This window comes from Balaenoptera musculus, chromosome 1, assembly GCF_009873245.2.
Source record: "Balaenoptera musculus isolate JJ_BM4_2016_0621 chromosome 1, mBalMus1.pri.v3, whole genome shotgun sequence".
Classification (NCBI taxonomy): domain Eukaryota; kingdom Metazoa; phylum Chordata; class Mammalia; order Artiodactyla; family Balaenopteridae; genus Balaenoptera; species Balaenoptera musculus.
The window spans coordinates 166,578,601-166,596,421 of record NC_045785.1 but is presented as its reverse complement, the minus strand read 5'-3'; the positions used below and the strand labels follow the sequence as shown (position 1 = coordinate 166,596,421).

General features: G+C 41.6%; 1 protein-coding gene and 1 long non-coding RNA gene across 3 annotated transcripts in view; one reads left to right on the top strand and one right to left on the bottom strand.

The window, feature by feature from the left end:
• Positions 1–5,926, top strand: part of LOC118885896 — a 48,179-nt gene extending 42,253 nt beyond the window's left edge. The window contains exon 5 of the long non-coding RNA XR_005017580.1: positions 5,488–5,926. This is a non-coding gene — a long non-coding RNA (uncharacterized LOC118885896). The remainder of the gene's footprint in view (positions 1–5,487) is intronic.
• SLC30A10 (solute carrier family 30 member 10) overlaps positions 1–17,821 on the bottom strand; it is a 46,470-nt gene that overhangs the window by 8,249 nt on the left and 20,400 nt on the right. The window contains exons 1-3 of one of the 2 annotated variants that reach the window (XM_036835061.1): positions 11,427–12,194; positions 10,651–10,728; positions 4,197–4,436 (exon numbers count right to left, since the gene is read on the bottom strand). In XM_036835061.1, the coding sequence (XP_036690956.1) occupies positions 4,197–4,436; positions 10,651–10,728; positions 11,427–12,057 (949 nt within the window). In that variant the 5' untranslated portion in view covers positions 12,058–12,194. Of the gene's footprint in view, positions 1–4,196; positions 4,437–10,650; positions 10,729–11,426; positions 12,195–17,821 lie in introns of those variants that run through there. The other variant, XM_036835070.1, reaches the window with a different exon arrangement.

Sequence of the window (17,821 nt, the reverse complement as noted above, 5' to 3'; positions counted from 1 at the left end):
ATTTCATTGAGGATTTTTGCATCTATGTCCATCAGTGATATTGGCCTGTAGTTTTCTTTCTTTGTGACATCTTTGTCTGGTTTTGGTATTGGGGTGATTGTGGCCTCATAGAATGAGTTTGTGAGTGTTCCTGCTATACTTTGGAAGAGTTTGAGAAGGATAGGCATTAGCTCTTCTCTAAATGTTTGATAGAATTCCCCTGTGAAGCCATCTGGTCCTGGGCTTTTGTTTATTGGAGGATTTTTCATCACAATTTCAATTTCAGTGCTTGTGATTGGTCTGTTTATATTTTCTATTTCTTCCTGATTCCGTCTCGGAAGTTTGTGCTTTTCTAAGCATTTGTCCATTTCTTCCAGGTTGTCCATTTTATTGGCATAGAGTTGCTTGTAGTAATCTCTCATGATCCTTTGTATTTCTGCAGTGTCAGTTGTTACTTCTCCTTTTTCATTTCTAATTCTGTTGAATTGAGTCTTCTCCCCTTTTTTCTTGATGGGTCTAGCTAATGGTTTATCAGTTTTGTTTATCTTCTCAAAGAACCTGAAAAAGGTTTTATTATTTAGTTTTTATTTAGTTTTATTGATCTTTGCTATTGTTTCCTTCATTTCTTTTTCACTTATTTCTGATCTGATCTTTATTATTTCTTTCCTTCTGCTAACTTTGGAGTTTTTTTGTTCTTCTTCCTCTAATTGCTTTAGGTGTAAGGTTAGGTTGTTTGAGATTTTTTCTTGTTTCTTGAGGTAGGATTGTATTGCTATAAACTTCCTTCTTAGAACTGCTTTTGCTGCATCCCATAGGTTTTGGGTCATCGTGTTTTCATTCTCATTTGTTTCTAGGTATTTTTTGATTTCCTCTTTGATTTCTTCAGTGATCTCTTGGTTATTTAGTAGTGTATTGTTTAGCCTCCATGTGTTTGTATTTTTTACAGTTTTTTTCCTGTTATTGATATCTAGTCTTATAGCATTGTGGTCGGAAAAGTTACTTGATACGATTTCAATTTTTTTAAGTTTACCAAGGCTTGATTTGTAACCCAAGATATGATCTATCTTGGAGAATGGTCCATGAGCACTTGAGAAGAAAGTGTATTCTGTTGTTTTTGGATGCAATGTCCTATAAATATCAATTAAGTCCATCTTGTTTAATGTGTCATTTAAAGCTTGTGTTCCCTTATTTATTTTCATTTTGGATGATCTGTCCATCAGTGAAAGTGGGGTGTTAAAGTCCCCTACTATGATTATGTTACTGTCAATTTCCCCTTTTATGGCTCTTAGCATTTGCCTTATGTATTGAGGTGCTCGTATGTTGAGTGCATAAATATTTACAATTGTTATATCTTCTTCTTGGATTGATCCCTTGATCATTATGTAGTGTCCTTCTTTGTCTCTTGTAATAGTCTTTATTTTAAAGTCTATTTTGTCTGATATGAGAACTGCTACTCCAGCTCTCTTTTGATTTCCATTTGCATGGAATATCTTTTTCCATGCCTTCACTTTCAGTCTGTATGTGTCCCTTGGTCTGAAGTGGGTCTCTTGTAGACAGTATATATATGAGTCTTGTTTTTGTATCCATTCAGCCAGTCTATGTCTTTTGGTTTGGAACATTTAATCCATTTACATTTAAGGTAGTTATTGATATGTGTGTTCCTATTACCATTTCTTAATTGTTTTGGGTTTGTTATTGTAGGTGTTTTCCTTCTCCTGTGTTTCCTGCCTAGAGAAGTTCCTTTAGCATTTGTTGTAAAGTTGGTTTGGTGGTGGTGAATTCTCTTAGCTTTTGCTTGTCTGTAAAGCTTTTAATTTCTCTGTTGAATTTGAATGAGATCCTTGCTGGGTAGAGTAATCTTAGTTGTAGGTTTTTCCCTTTCATCACTTTAAATATGTCCTGCCACTCCCTTCTGGCTTGTAGAGTTTCTGCTGAAAAATCAGCTGTTAACCTTATGGGGATTCCCTTTTATGTTATTTGTTGCTTCTCCTTTGCTGCTTTTAATATTTTTTCTTTTTATTTAATTTTTGATAGTTTGATTAATATGTGTCTTGGTGTGTTTCTCCTTGGATTTATCCTGTATGGAACTCTCTGTGCTTCCTGGACTTGATTAACTATTTCCTTTCCCATATTAGGGAATTTTTCAACCATAATCTCTTCAAATATTTTCTCAGTCCCTTTGTTTTTCTCTTCTTCTTCTGGGACCCCTATAAGTCGAATGTTGGTGCATTTAATGTTGTCCCAGAGGTCTCTGAGACTGTCCTCAATTCTTTTCATTCTTTTTTCTTTATTCTCCTCCATGGTAGTTATTTCCAATATTTTATCTTCCAGGTCACTTATCCGTTCTTCTGCCTCAGTTATTCTGCTATTGATTCCTTCTAGAGAATTTTTAATTTCATTTATTGTGTTGTTCATCATTGTTTATTTGCTCTTTAGTTCTTCTAGGTCCTTGTTAAATGTTTCTTGTATTTTCTCCATTTTATTTCCAAGATTTTGGATATCTTTCCTATCATTACTCTGAATTCTTTTTCAGGTAGACTGCCTATTTCCTCTTCATTTGTTTGGTCTGGTGGGTTTTTACTTTGCTCCTTCATCTGCTGCATATTTCTCTCTCATCTTATTTTGCTTATCTTTCCTTTTTTAAAAAAATGAAACATCAGTGTATATATATACACAAAAAAATGATTTTTTTAGGTAGATTAAGTCTTGTTTTATTGAATGACTGACACAAAAATATTAAGAGTGGTAATTTCTGGGTGGTAGGATTATGAGAGATTTCTATTTCCTTATTTAGGCTTTCTATATTTTCCATACTTTCTAAAATTAGTATGTATTTAGAAAGATGGTATTGAACAGTGATTATGAACAACCTGTAGCCACCTAGAGTTTGAATCCCAGTTAATCATTTACTACCTGCATGACCTTGTAAAATTTACCCAGTCCCTCTGTGCCTTGGTTTCCTTATGTGTAAATTAGGAATGATAATGACAGCACCTCATAAGTTTATTTTAAGGATTAAAATGAGTTAATATAAGTAAAGCACGTGGACAATATTACCTAGCATGTAATAAGTATCATAAAAGTGTTGCTATCATTATTACAATCTAATTTTTTTAATATCTGCTTTTCAATATATATATATTACTTTGTTAAAAGGCAATATAAGCCAATATATATCATAAATTGCTTTGTATATGCTTATTTTGTTTTTTCCATTGGCAAACAAGCCCCTGGAGGAAAATGATGCTGTATATCTGCTCCTTGGAGCCTCTTTTACCTCCGTCATCCTCTGCCTGCAGCACTGGGCAAACAGTAGGCATTCAGGACAGTCACACTGTAAATCATGCCTGTAGGAGGAAAGGCTAGCCATGGCTGTTCAATATATTAAGGCCCATCAAATCTAATTTCAGCTATTTGTCATGAAATAAGGTCTTCCGACTTTCAGCTGCAGAGTGGGCCTGGGCTATAGTTCATGTTTACTGGCTCACTGATGAAGTAATGATAGATAGAATAATAGCAAATATTCATGAAAAAAATTTTTTTCCTATAAAAACTTCATCTCCATTTAGAAACACTAGAACTAAAATTGCACATTCAGTTTCTCACCAACATCTGGAGAGTTCCCATTCAGACATTCTATAAAGTCTATAAAAATGTTATATCCTCAGATGCACATAAACTCAAGTGAGAGTTTGACCTTCTATTTGAGCAAAGCAAAGAAACAGATTCCACTACTGAATGAGTGAATTTAAATCTGGTCCATTTTACTGTGTTATAGGACACACGGTGACTTGCGTGCCCACAAAAATCAGTTAACTAAAAAGTAGGATCTAGAATAGGAAGGAATGACTCATGTTTTCAGAATAGGGGAAATAAAAATCAAGTCCTGGGCAGAGTGGCCTTATCTGAGTTAGAATAAATCTCTGACATGAAGGTAAATAAATAGCCCAGGAATAGGTATTGCCCAAGCAACACATTCTTAAAAATTTGCAGTAGAGTCAGAGAATGATGGGCTAAAAGGGACCTTTGGTTCTCGGAGCTGCGAGTCATTTTAGTAGCAGCAGTCATCTACAAAACATGTGAGGATGTCTCTATTGCTTTGTGATTTAAAGTATTTCAGGATACATAAATCAAACACTGCTCTGAAATAATGCTGGCCCTTTGGCCTGAAGAACATTCACTGGGCAGTGGTTCGAGATAAGAATTGCATGACTTACTCAGCTCTTCCATGTTGACGCTTTTGGGGACCATCTGCAGCAGAATGGCAGCAGTCTCCTTGATGAGTGGGAAGGCAGATGACAAAATGATGATGACCATGATGACAGTCAGGCTGGGGTCAATGTAGCACTGCCAGTTACATGGGTCCTCATGTTTCAGGGGAAGCACATAGAATATGATGGCCGTAATCACCACAACCACCGACCCCAGGGCATCTCCCATCACATGTAAAAGTACCCCTGCGGGGAAGAAAGAAAGACCAATAAAGCCCACGTGACACTCACTGACTTGGCTTCCCAAGTCTATGAATACCTGTTGCTATTTGTTCTCTGTTCAGTTAGAACAGCAGGCTGGATTCGAAAGTAAAAAACAATGGCCACTGCTGCACAGAAAACAAAACCTCAGGTCACCATCCCAGGACCCAGAGAACCTGGAACAGCCTAGGAAGATTCTGAGCTGCAGACACCTGTGGGAAGAGGGACTGTGCCAGTTCAAGGTGCCACCTTGCTGCCACCTACCACCCATCAGAGGGCACCAAGCCTTAAACAGACGCTATGCAAATGGTTTCTTTTTTTTTCAGACAGGTGTCTTTGATTTAAATTGTTTTAAACAATTTCTTTTTGGAGGGGGGGGGTTGTGCCATGCCACGTGGTTTGTGGGATCTTAGTTCCCCAACCAGGGATCGAACCCAGGCCCACGGCAGTAAAACCACAGAGTCTTATCCACTGGACCACCAGGGAATTCCCAAACTTTTTCTTCCTAATTGAAGTATAGTTGATTTACAACGTTGTGTTAGTTTCTGGTGTACAGCAAAGTGATTCAGGTATACATATTCTTTGTCATATTCTTTTCCATTATGGTTTGTTACAGCATAAATGTAATATTTTTATTTATTTATTTACTTATTCTTTGTCTTCCCTCTACCTTGATCCATTTTCCCCTTCCCTAAATGCATTTACTTACTTCTCACTTAGCCTGTGGTCACTTAAACTGCCTTTGGTTTAAGATGTCCACCACAGTGTCCAGCAACATTCTCACTAAACAAAGAGCCCTTTGTAACAATAAAATAACATTTAAATTCTACAGATAATAACAAAAATTGTGGATGCCTTTACTTAAGGGAACCACTTGGAAAGTTTTCGGTTATGATACAGAAAGCGTGTAATTCTAAAGAAGATCTAAGTGTCCAATTGTTTGTTGGACATAGACTGAACTGGGATTTAGTGAATGGGGTGGAGATTTGTTAGGATTATAAAGTATAAACACAAAGTTTTTTTTTTTTTTTTACAGAAAGCAACATCAGAATCTTTCTTTCCAAAGTATGGTTTGCAGACCAGAAGCACCAACATCACCTAGAAGCTTCTGAGAAAGGAAGAATCTCAGGCCCCACCTCCAATCTATTGAATCGATTCTGCATTTTAATAAGATCCCCAGGTGACTGAAATGCACATAAAAGTTTTCAAAGCGCTGCTCTAGAAGAAAGTATATGGATTAAGAAAGATCTGCTTTGTCCCTCCATGTATCCCAGATTCACTCAGTGGAATTAATAATCATCTAAAATACTAACAACTCACTCATGGCTGCAACTGAATAGTTTCACTTAGAAGAGGCTACTTCCTCCTGGCAGCGCTTCTAAGATTCTGAGTAGCAACATAGGTCGAATGGCATTTTGTAAACACCCTAAATGTAGTTTGTGGCAACCTCCCCCCGCCACCAAAAAAATACAAGAATAAAAAGAATCCCCACATCTCCTTCTGGCTGAGTGTTTACTTATGGTAATAGGGTCCCGATTCAATAAATACATTAAGTACTCCCGTTTTAAAATTCTGTGCCCCCTTCTTCCCACCCCACCCCTACGGGAGCTTCTTACTCCCCAGTCCCTGTCCTCAGCCACAAAGAGAAACTCAAAATGTTCCCAAGAGTTGGTCTCCACAGCTTGTTTCTCCAGGAGGAACTGAAAATCAAAGCTTTAACCTTCTCCAGGACAGTACAAAATACTACCATAAAACTATGAAGACCAAATATTTCCTATATGCACTCGACATCATTTTCACTGCCTGAGACCATCTGTTATTCTCTTTTTCATGGATGTCAGCCTCGTTTCCTCCATTAGACTGTAAGTAACATGAAGGTGAGGGTCGTACTCTGCATTTCCTTTGTTTGTATTTTAGCACTGGAGGCATACAATCTAGGCACTCAATACAAAACTATTTTCTGGTTCATCAGTCATAACTCCACGACATAGATTACCTTCTGCCTTTTACTTAATTATAACTGTAATGCTAGCTAACATATATGCACCAGACATTGTTGTAAGTATGTTGCATGTATTTACACATTAAGTCCTCTTAAGGACTCTCTAAAGTGGTTACTCTCTCCACTCTACAAATGAGGAAACTGAGGCACAGAGTAGCTTAGTAACTTATCCAAGAGCACACAGCTAGAAAGTGTGTGGGTATATAAATCTCCATAGTATGACTTGAGAACCTTTGTGCATCCTGCCCCATCTAAGTCCTAAATTCCAGTTTCAGGTTCTCCTTCTGAGAAATCTCATTACTGGCCCCTAAGAATTATATAAAAGAGTGTTCAGACTTATTTTTCACATAATCCACAGTAAGAATCTTATTTTGCATCCTAGCCCAGGCACAAACACACACTGAAACAAATGTTTCTTGAAAAAACAAAACCTATCCTTACACGGGATTTATTACTATTTTCTATTCTATTTCATTCAATTCTAGTTAGTTTTCAAAATGCTGATCATACTCTACTAAACTAATTTTACAACCCAAACTATCGTGACCTTCAGTCTGAAAAACTGCTTACAGCTTCATTTCACTAAATTCCTGAGATATTGCTGTGTGTTTTCTGGCCTCCCGTGCAAAGATGGTCATTATCTTCTGGGGACCTCAGTCCACTGGCAGGATTCTGGATAAGTGCGTCAGTAACTTCCAGACGGAGGATTATTCCCTGTGATGAGAAATCTCAAGAAAGGCTTCTCGAGAGATGTGCAAGACTCTGAAGAGGAAACAGACTTCAAAAGGCAATAGTCCCAGGCAGAGAAACTCAGAGAAAAGGTGTTCCAAGCAGAGAACTCAAAGGAGGCTGCAGAAGAGGATGTGCTTGTCAGGCAACGTGGGAGACGGGTGCGCTACATTTAGAGTCACAGGCCTGACAGTCTCTGTGAGTCATGGATCTTGTGAAAGTCAACCTCTCTGAGAAGCAAGATTCTCACTGGTGAAATGGGAATAAGAATAACATCTGCCTCACTTCTAGAAGAGGCTAGTTCTGAAGAGGACGTGATACTAGAAAAAAATGTGTATAAAAATCTAACGAAGGGGTCTTCCCTGGTGGCGCAGTGGTTGAGAATCTGCCTGCCAATGCAGGGGACACGGGTCCGAGCCCTGGTCTGGGAAGATCCCACGTGCCGCGGAGCAACTAGGCCCGTGAGCCACAACTACTGAGCCTGCGCGTCTGGAGCCTGTGCTCCGCAACAAGAGAGGCCGCGACAGTGAGAGGCCCGCGCACCGCGATGAAGAGTGGCCCCCGCTTGCCGCAACTAGAGAAAGCCCTCGCACAGAAACGAAGACCCAACACAGTCAAAAATATAAATAAATAAATAAATAAATAAATAAAAAGAAGTCTTGAAGGAAATACAAAAAAAAAAAAAAACTAACGAAAACATAGCCGGTGTGTGTGTGTGTGTGTGTGTGTGTGTGTGTGTGTATGTGTGTATGGCAGGATAAACTGTTGAAATACTGCAGTGATTTGCTTTTTGCTATTGACTGTCAGGATCATAGAATAACAGAGTCAGTAGAACGCTTGGAAATTGATGTGACCTAATCTGTAGCTCTGAAACTTGTTAGTGACTCAGCTATCTTGAATACATTTGTGTTGCATGTTGCCATCTCAAAGACTTTCAGGGATAATGTCTTATTATCATGCTAGTCAAAAGATGTTTTATTTTGTTATTTCTATGTCTAGCTGAAATTTGAGTCACTTATTATGCATATATAATTCATAATAAAAATAAAATGTTGTAGAAATTAAAAAAAAAAAAAGAGGACGTGAAACAACGTCTGAAAACCCACTGAGAAGTAAGTGCACAGAACTGATGGGAAGGCGATTCATTAAGCGAATCCTCTGTGCTGTTCCCATCAGCCATGTATCTCTCACAACAACACAGAGATGTCGGCACTGCTATTATCTCCCTCATGTAGATAAGGAAACTGAAGGTCAAAGAGGGAACGTTACTTGCCCAAGGTCACATAGCTAGTGGAAGGCAGAGACAGAACGCAAACCAGATCCGCCTGCCTAAGCCCTCCTCACCCCACTATATGTGTGTCTTAAATGGTGGTGAGACAGGCTGGGACCTGGGACCTGGGACCCTTTGCTGCAGTGCTTGCACCTGGACAAACGTCTCCTTGAGCAACAAAATCAACAAGCTCACTTGTATGTGGCATCTTAAAAAAAAAAAAAAAAAAGCAAGCTCAGATACAGAGAACAGATTGGTGGTTGAAAGAGGTGGCGGAGGGGTGGGCAAAATGGATGAATGGAGTCAAAAGGTACAAACTTCCAGTTATAAGATAAATAAGTCATGGAGATGCCACGTAAGTCAGGGTGACTATAATGATGAACCTAGTGGCAGGGCAGGAATAAAGACGCAGACATAGAGAATGGACTTGAGGACACCGGGTGCGGAGGGGGAAGCTGGGACAAAGTGAGAGAGTGGCATGGACATATATACACTACCAAATGTAAAATAGATAGCTAGTGGGAAGCAGCCGCATAGCACAGGGAGATCAGCTTGGTGCTCTGTGACCCCCTAGAGGGGTGGGATAGGGAGGGTGGGAGGGAGACACAAGAGGGAAGAGATATGGGGATATATGTATATGTATAGCTGATTCACTTTGTTATAAAGCAGAAACTAACACACCATTGTAAAGCAATTATACTCCAATAAATGTGTGTTAAAAAATAATAATAAATAAAATAAGGTAAAAATAATAATACTGTACCATATATTTGAAAGTTACCAAGAGAATAGATCTTAAAAGTTCTCATTATGAGAAAAAATAAATTGTTACTGTGCATAATGATGGATGTTAACCAGACACTGTTATTCACGTATTTATATTTATACTGTGGTGATCATTTCACAATACATACAAAGATCGAATCATTATGTTGTACACCTGAAACTAGTGTTATATGCCAATAATATCTCAATTAAAGAAAGAATAAAAAACAGAATGTGCTTTGAAAAGGTAAAGTGCTATGATGGTGAACTCCATCTTAAAAACCCATTAAATATATATATATAGAATATATATGTTATTAATATATATTATATATGTAATACATAGTAATAATATATATATTCTATATATATATATTTATATTTAAACTGAACCTAAACAAAAGGATAAACTAAAGGATTATGAGTTCTCATCACAGATGCTCTTTCCAAAAAGATTCACCACCATGTTTTTTAGGAATTCCCCTGTTGCAGTTAAATTTTTTTAACTAATTCATTTAGAAATTTTTAGGAGCTCATGTGCTGCTGTTGTTCTTTTCTGATTTTCCCTCCAGATTCATTCTGGGCATCACTTTGTAAAACAGATGTGAGACTCTCAGCAATGAAGGCGTTTCCTGCATTATTTGTTTTTCTTTGTATTATTTACCTCTAAGCCCCACTTCAGGCTTCCTCACACCATCTAAATGTAAAGGGCTGCATAACTTCTGTTGAAATTCTCCATCAGATTGGGAATTGGGCTTTCTTGAATCACTCTGAAGCAAAATCTGTGCCCAAGAAGTTGGAAAGGGGAGATGTAGTGTACCATGTTGGTGTCTGGTGAGAAACCCACTTTTGAACTCCCAGGGCTAAACTTTGCCCTGGGTTTGTGACCTTGAGCGTATGGTAGGAGGGATGCAAGGGATGTGCCTTCCTCTGTCTCCCCAGAACCCCCCTCTTTGGACCTTGAGGTGGAGACTCAACTGAACCAACAGACCATCTCAGGAGCAGTTTTCTGGCCAAAATAAGTGAGGCAATGCGGGTCAGTCAGCAAGGTCACTTGGGGCATAACCTTGGATAGATCTCACCTACGCTCTTCCAACCTTTATCAAAATGATATCCAATTCAAACAGGCTGCATTTTATGTTAGCAATATCCACGGGCGGGCAAAATCAAGCGGTAGCATGCCAGGGATCTGTGAGACTCTGGAGCAGGCAGCATGAGCATGGGCCTAAGTGGAGCAAGGATAAATCATTAGCAACTCTGTCTCCCCCAGAATCGATGCTGTGATTGGGCAAGAGACCTAGGTAATAGTCTCTGCGTGTAACCAGCCTACTTTCTAACACACCTATGAAAAGGCAAACAGAAATGAAGAGTCCAGCCCAGTCCATATGTGTCACGCTGAAAAGGATTTCAGCTTGACCCCAAGTCAATCCTACCTCTGATATTCAGGGCTTCGGACTTCTTCTCCTTTTTCATAGTCTCTTCTGGTTCATTCTGCGTAGTCAGGGAATCACCTGCATTCAAAGAAGAAACCTTGTGTTGTGTATAAGTTCTACAAACAAAAAGAACCAATGGACTCAAAAAAGCGTTTTGTTATTTTCAAAGCCCACTACCTCATCAGCTCCCCCACCACCACCACCACCACCTCTCCAAACACACAGCAGAGTAGCACATTTTGGCCTTTAAATCAGCCTTGTGATTCACCTTTGGACTTCCTTCACACTTTCATTCAAGTTCAAACAAACAAACAAACAAACAAAGAGGCAGTGGGAATCCATCCACCCCGAACCCCAAACCCATAACTCCCAGGGGGACGGAAGGATGGGCAAAGGGGGAGGGAGAAAAACAAAGTGCAGATAGTATCCAATGGAGGAGGGAGGGGTGGGGAGTGCTATCTGTTGCCCAATAATAATAACTGATTTCCAAGAGGATCAATACTCCTATACAAAGAGAATAGGGGGAGGGGAAAAGAAGCAAAGGGGGCCCGAGGACCCAGGAGGAAAAAGAAAAGAAACGGGGGAATACGTTCAGTTAGCGGCACAGACTTAAAGCCGGCCGGCAGAGGAAATAGTTGTGTTTTTTTTTTTTTGTTTTTTTGTTTTGTTTTTTTTAAAGCAGACAGGTAAAAAGAGGGCGTGGGGCGAGGAGGAAGGGACTGGGCGCGCGGGGGAGGGAAGGGCAACGCGGTCCAGAAGATGCAACCGAAAGGCACCTGCTACGTTGGAGAACACGGTCGCCCCCTTCTCGTCCACCGAGGCCACCCGGAGGGTCACGGCCGAGTCGCGGCCGGGGGCTGGCAGGGCGGCGGCGTGCCAGCGGCCCTCGGCGCCTTGGGGACCCGGGAAGACGCCGCGAGGGCCGCCCCCGGCCGCCGGCTGCTGATGCCGCTGCTGTTGGCGGCGGCGGCGGCCGCAGCAGGCGAACCAGGCGGCGCAGTCCTGGAAGATGAGCAGCCCGACCACGTTGACGGCCAGCCCCAGGGCGCCCACGATGAGCACCAGCTCGGGGTCATCGATGCGCTCGGGCCGGGCCAGGCGCAGCACGGCCTCCACGAAGATGGTGAAGCAGAGCGCGGTGAGGAAGACGGCGTTGCTGAGCGCGCCCACCACCTCGGCGCGGGCGTAGCCGTAGGTGGCGCTCAGGCCCCCGCGGGGGCGCCGGGCGATGTAGCCGGCGCTCAGCCCCACGCACAGCGAGATCAGGTCCGACAGCATGTTGAAGGAGTCGGACAGCAGCGCGATGGAGTTGCCCAGGTAGCCCGACACCAGCTCGGCCACGAAGAAGGCGACGGTGAGCACGAGCATGAACAGCAGCCGGCACGTCTTGCCCGAGTAGCGGCCCATCCCCGCCCGGCCGATCGTCCCGCCGCCACAGGTGGGGCGCGGCGCCCTGGACTCTGCCGTGGCCTGGTCCCCGCCTCCCGGGCCGCCCTGCCCGCCGGCGCCCGGGCTTCTTATAAGGCGGAGGCGGAGGCCGAGCGGCCCCGGTCCCCGCACGTCCAGAGTCTAAAGGAAGGGCCGGGCGGCCGTATCTAAGGGACCTTTCGCCGCCTCCCCGACCCCTGCCCCTCCCTCGAGGCTCGGCCTCCCTTGGCACGTGGCCACGGGCCAGTGTCTGTCCTTCTAAGGACGAAAGTGGGCAGAGAGGGGAGCTGCCGAAAAGAGGGGGCGTGCCTGGATGGCCCTCGTCACAGACACCCCCTAAACACAAGCGGTGTTCACCCGACGACCCCTTTTCTCCAGTCCATCCGGGCCGTGACTGTTGGCTTTTAGTGATAAGGACCTTGACTGCTGCGGGGTGTGTTCGCAGTGGTGGACGTGAACACCTTCGCGTACGTGCCCAGACGCCCGATTCATTACAGATTCCCTAATAAGCTGGGAGCACCGACCCGTCCCACCCTGCCCTTCCGGGTGCTTCCTGCCTTGCATTCTGCGAAGTTTGAGCTGATTGCTCACTTGGCGCTCCCACTCCACCACCACACGTGGTATAGCTATTTTATCCTCTTTTCTTGCTCACAGCCTTCATAAAGGGCACACTCTCGCTTCCGTCACCCCCTCATGGCCCAGCATCATCCCTGGCCGCCTTTAGGAACTTGGCTCACAAGGTCGCCTTCCAGAGGTGAACTGCAGGCAGCCCTGGGGGAGAGCTCAGATCACACGTCCGTGAGCCTGGCACCCCCTCCCAGCTCTCAGAAATGCAGTTTCTCTGTCATAGGTGCAGGTCCCTTGGCCACCAAAGAGGACAAGGCTGGCCTCCTCTGTGTACTTGTCTCCGTTCTCCATTGGAGAGAATATTCTCCTCACCCCCATGGGTCCCTCCCAGCATGACCTGATAGAGTTCGGTGACTGACCTACGTGAAGGCTTATTCCAAATAGAGCCTTTCTGTTGACAACAGGCTGTGTTCCAAGTAAATGTTACCCAGAAAAGGACTGTCCCCAGGACTCGGGGAAAAACCAAGGATCCGGGTCCTTGAAGATGAGTGTTTGCTCTTGGTCAGTTCAGGGAGCTGGGTGGGGGAACCTTGCAGGTTTCTTTATTGGTTTGTTTTAGTTTTATACTCTTGTCCCATTCCAAAAAAGATCTGAGGGTGAAGTCTGATGATCTCTCTTCTCCCTCCCCCATCCCCAACCCCTGAACTTTAACCATTACTAAAAAAACACATCTGCTTTTGGCTTGGAGATGAATAAAAATATCTCACTCCAAAATAGACACAGAATCCATTCAGGGAACATTCTAATTCTAGTCCCATTCATTGCCTTAGCCTTGTAAAGCATGATCTTGTCTTTTAATGGTCCCCGAGGGTCCTTAACAAGCATGCACAAACTTCTTGGATCTGAGGGTTCCACCTTATACCAGATGATCCTCGAAATTCTGGGAACCTATGATGCGTTCCCTTCCCACCTCCAGGAAAATATCCCTACAGTGAGAACTTGAGGAAATTGATCATTTAAAGTCTTCTCTAGGGACTTCCCTGGAGGTCCAGTGGTTAAGACTCTGTGCTACCAATGCAGGGGACACGGGTTCGAGCACTGGTCAGGGATCTAAGATCCCACATGCCCCACGGCGCGGCCAAAAATAAAATTAAAAAAAACACACACACCACTGTTATTTCAAAAATAAATCAATAAATAAAGTCTTCTTCAAAAATTAGTATTAAAATGATCAAAAACTAAAAAGCAGTAAAGAGATATAGGCTGATGAAAGTTTTGAGGCTGAATGGTCTTGCACAAGTTCCTTAATTGTCTGGGCCTGTTTTCACTACTGTAAAATGAGGATCATAATAGTGCCCTCTCATAAGGTTGTGAGGATTGAAGGGGTTAATAGGTGTAAAGTGATTATAACAGTGCTATTGTAACAGATTATAATAGTAAGCACTCAATAAATATTCACTGCTTATTTAAAAAAAAAAAAAGCAGACAGGAAGAAAAAGAAGGTGTGGGATGAAGAAGAGAGTGGGCAAGAGAAGGGAAGAACGAAGTGGTCCAGAGGGCCACATGATTAGTATTAGTATTAATATTAGTAATACAGCATGTGTAACAAAATTGCTATTGAGCCACAGACGACACACTCTAATACAAGAAGAAGCTATGCCCCAGTACTGCAGACTACGAAACCCCTGAGACATGTAACCTATGACAGAAAGCCAAGCAGTCAAAATAAGAGAGAAAGGCCTTTTGGAGATCACTTGACAGCGCTAACACAGTCCCCGCTGATTGCATTTCTCTGTCATTCACAACTGCAAGAAAAACCTGAGAGCAGCAGAAATATATCACTTGTGCCTGTTTCCCAGTCCTTCTCCTAACCAAAGGTATATAAGAAGAATTATGTCATTGCCCCGGGAGGGCAGTCAGTGGAACTAGAAAGCCAGTGGCTGAGGAAGCGTAGTGCCCTGCCCAGGGCCTAGTTCCTGACTTCAAGAAAGTCTAAAGACTAAGGATGTCAACCAAAAGCACTTAAGGAAAATGTCTGATATATATAGCTGTGTGTATATGTATGTATACATATCGCTGGGTGTACATATATATATAGTTGTGTGTAAATATACATATAGTTTGTGTGTGTGTGTATGTATACATACACATCTATATGTATATAGGTTATACATATATAATCTAAGTTAATTGCCAAAAATTTAGACTGCATCTTATAGTTGCTATGAATTATGAGGTTTTGGTAGCTTTTTTTTTTTAATTTTTATTGGAGTATAGTTGATTTACAATGTTGTGTTAGTTTCAGGCGCATAGCAAGTGAATCAGTTATACATATACATATATCCACTCTTTTTTTTTTAGATTCTTTTCCCATATAGGCCATTAAAGAGTATTAAGTAGAGTTCCCTGTGCTATACAGTAGGTCCTTATTAGTTATCTATTTTATATATAGTAGTGTGTATATGTCAATTCCAATCTCCCAGTTTATCCCTCCCCCCCAACCCCCTGATAACTATAAGTTTGTTTTCTACATCTGTAATTCTATTTCTGTTTTGTAAAGTTCATTTGTACCATTTTTTTTAATTCCACATATAAGCAATATCATATGATTTTTCTCTTTCTCTGTCTGACTTACTTCACTCAGTATGCCAATCTCTGGGTCCATCCATGTTGCTGCAAATGGCATTATTTCGTTCTTCTTTATAGCTGAGTGATATTCCATTGTATATATGTACCACATCTTCTTTATCCATTCCTCTGTTGATGGACATTTAGGTTGCTTCCATGTCTTGGCTATTGTAAATAGTGCTGCAATGAACATTGGGGTGCATGTATCTTTTTGAATTATGGTTTTCTCCAGATATCTGCCCAGGAGTGGGAGCTTTTGGTTATTGAGCTCTGACTCTCTGCCTAGCCCTTGTGCTGAGTACTTTATAGTCATTATCTCATTTCATCCTCACAACAGCCCCATAAAATAAGTACAGGAAGACTTCAGAGATATTGGGGGTTCGGTTCCAGACGACCCCAATGAAGCCCAATGAAGCGAATATCACAATAAAGTGAGTCACACAGAATTTTTGGTTTCCCAGTGTATTTAAAAGCTATGTTTACACTATACTGTGGTCTATGTTCTCATCTATAATCTGGAGATAGAGACATCACTCTTTCACACAATGGTGATGGGAATCAAAAAGGATAGCATAGTGGAGGGCCCTGCATGGCACCTTGAGTAGATAATCAACAAATAGTGGCTCCTTTCCTTAACTTCTGGCCATCATCATTCCCAGACTTGTTGACTTCTAGTAAGTAACATAGTAGAATCCCCTTCACAGTTATTTCTATTACCCTAGGTTTTATAAGATCATCTATTCCCCCTTTGTTCAAATAACCTAATTAGCTTAGGACTAATTAACTATTGATTAATGTATTATGAATGTAAAATATTGATTAGTGAAATATTTTATGAATATTAAAATATTTAAAATAAAATATTTTATGAATATACAACTTCAAACTTCTCAGCTATCCTTGCTATCCTTCTTCGTCCATCACGACCTTATCTTCTGTTATTACATGGTAGAAGAATAGAGAGAATTGGAGTAACTGGACTGGGAGACATAACTTTATTACCATTGCAAAATGAGAGGTTGTGTTGAGTATTGAAATAAAGTCTAGAGGGAAACTAAGATTCTCGGCCTCCAACACTAAATTATTGTACAACTTAAACCAGTCACTAAATTTCTGAGCTTTAGTTTCCTAATCTGTAAGTGGAAATAAGAACTTCATACTACTTAATGCATATTTGATGTTCTAAACATCAAATAAGATAATGAAGGTACAAATACATAGACAAATAAAAGGCATTGTTATTGTAATTATGAAGCCATGGATCCATAATCAACATGAGTTCTAGAAAGCAAGTACTATATTTGTAACAACCAGCAATTGAAATAGGTCAGCTAAGGTTTTAGGTTGTCTGGAACTCCCTCCCTGCTTCCTTCTCATGAGATACCCTGTCCTCTTTGACACAGACATGGGCATGTAATGGAGGCTGAGCCAATCATAGTTCCTCATCCCTTAGTCACAGTGCTTGATTCAAGGGATGGGCACTTAATCCAAGATGGGTCAGAGTTCTTCTCTTGGAATTTTCAGAATGGATCTGGTAAAGAAAGGGTTTCCATTCCTTGTCTGGTTACTAAGCAGTGAGGGTGTGACTCAGAGCCCCTGGTAATTATGTTTCCCGCTGCTTCCTTTCCAATACCCTTCGATCTGCAGTAGGAAAGGAAACAGAAAGAAATGAGAATCACTAATGGAATTCAAGTCTCTGGTTCCAACTTGACTATGTGAACCAATACATTTTCCCTCTTTGCTCAAGCAAGTATAAGTTGGATTTTTGTCACTTGCAAGCAGATACTTCCGGTCAATAGTTGGCCAAGAACCCATGCCTATTATAAAGTGCTAAGAATGGTTTCTCCCCTTCTCCACATTCAAGACACATGAGAAATATAAATTTAAGCCTTAAAAAAATAAAATGGCAAAATAAATATGACCTTTCCTCACTTCGATTCTTTCCCAGTGCTGGAAAAATTATTTCTGCTTCATTCTCGTCTCCCCTCCAGAGGAAAAACTTGAAAAATTGTGACAGTCTTTATTTCCTCAAATTCCATTCTCTCTGCCACTCATTCCAATCCCATCTCCATCTCCACCAAAGCCAATGGAAAGGCTTTGTCAAACTTACTCATGGCCTCCTAATTCTTGAATCCATTGGTTTTCTATCCTCATCTTGCTGGAATTCTCAGCAACATTTGTTGCTAAAGACCTTGCTTTCCTTCTTGGACACTCTCCATTTGACCACTGAACAATGTACCCTCTTGGTTTCCCTTATATCTCGTTGATAGTTCCTCCATCTCTTCTCTAAATCTCTAAATAGTGCAGCATCCCAGCACTCAGTCCTAGGCTCCCTACTCCTCTGTGTCTATGCTGTGGTAATTGGGTGTTACTGTCCATGTGGGAGGTAGAGACCATGTCTGTCCCACTGGTTGCCATATCCCCAATGCACAGAGGGCTCCAGAAGGAGGAGGGAATGGCATGAGCCAAGGCCTGGAGAATGGACTTTGGGGTGGTAGAGTGGAAGGAGATGAGGCTTTGGGTGGCAAAGGACTGATTATTGAAAGTC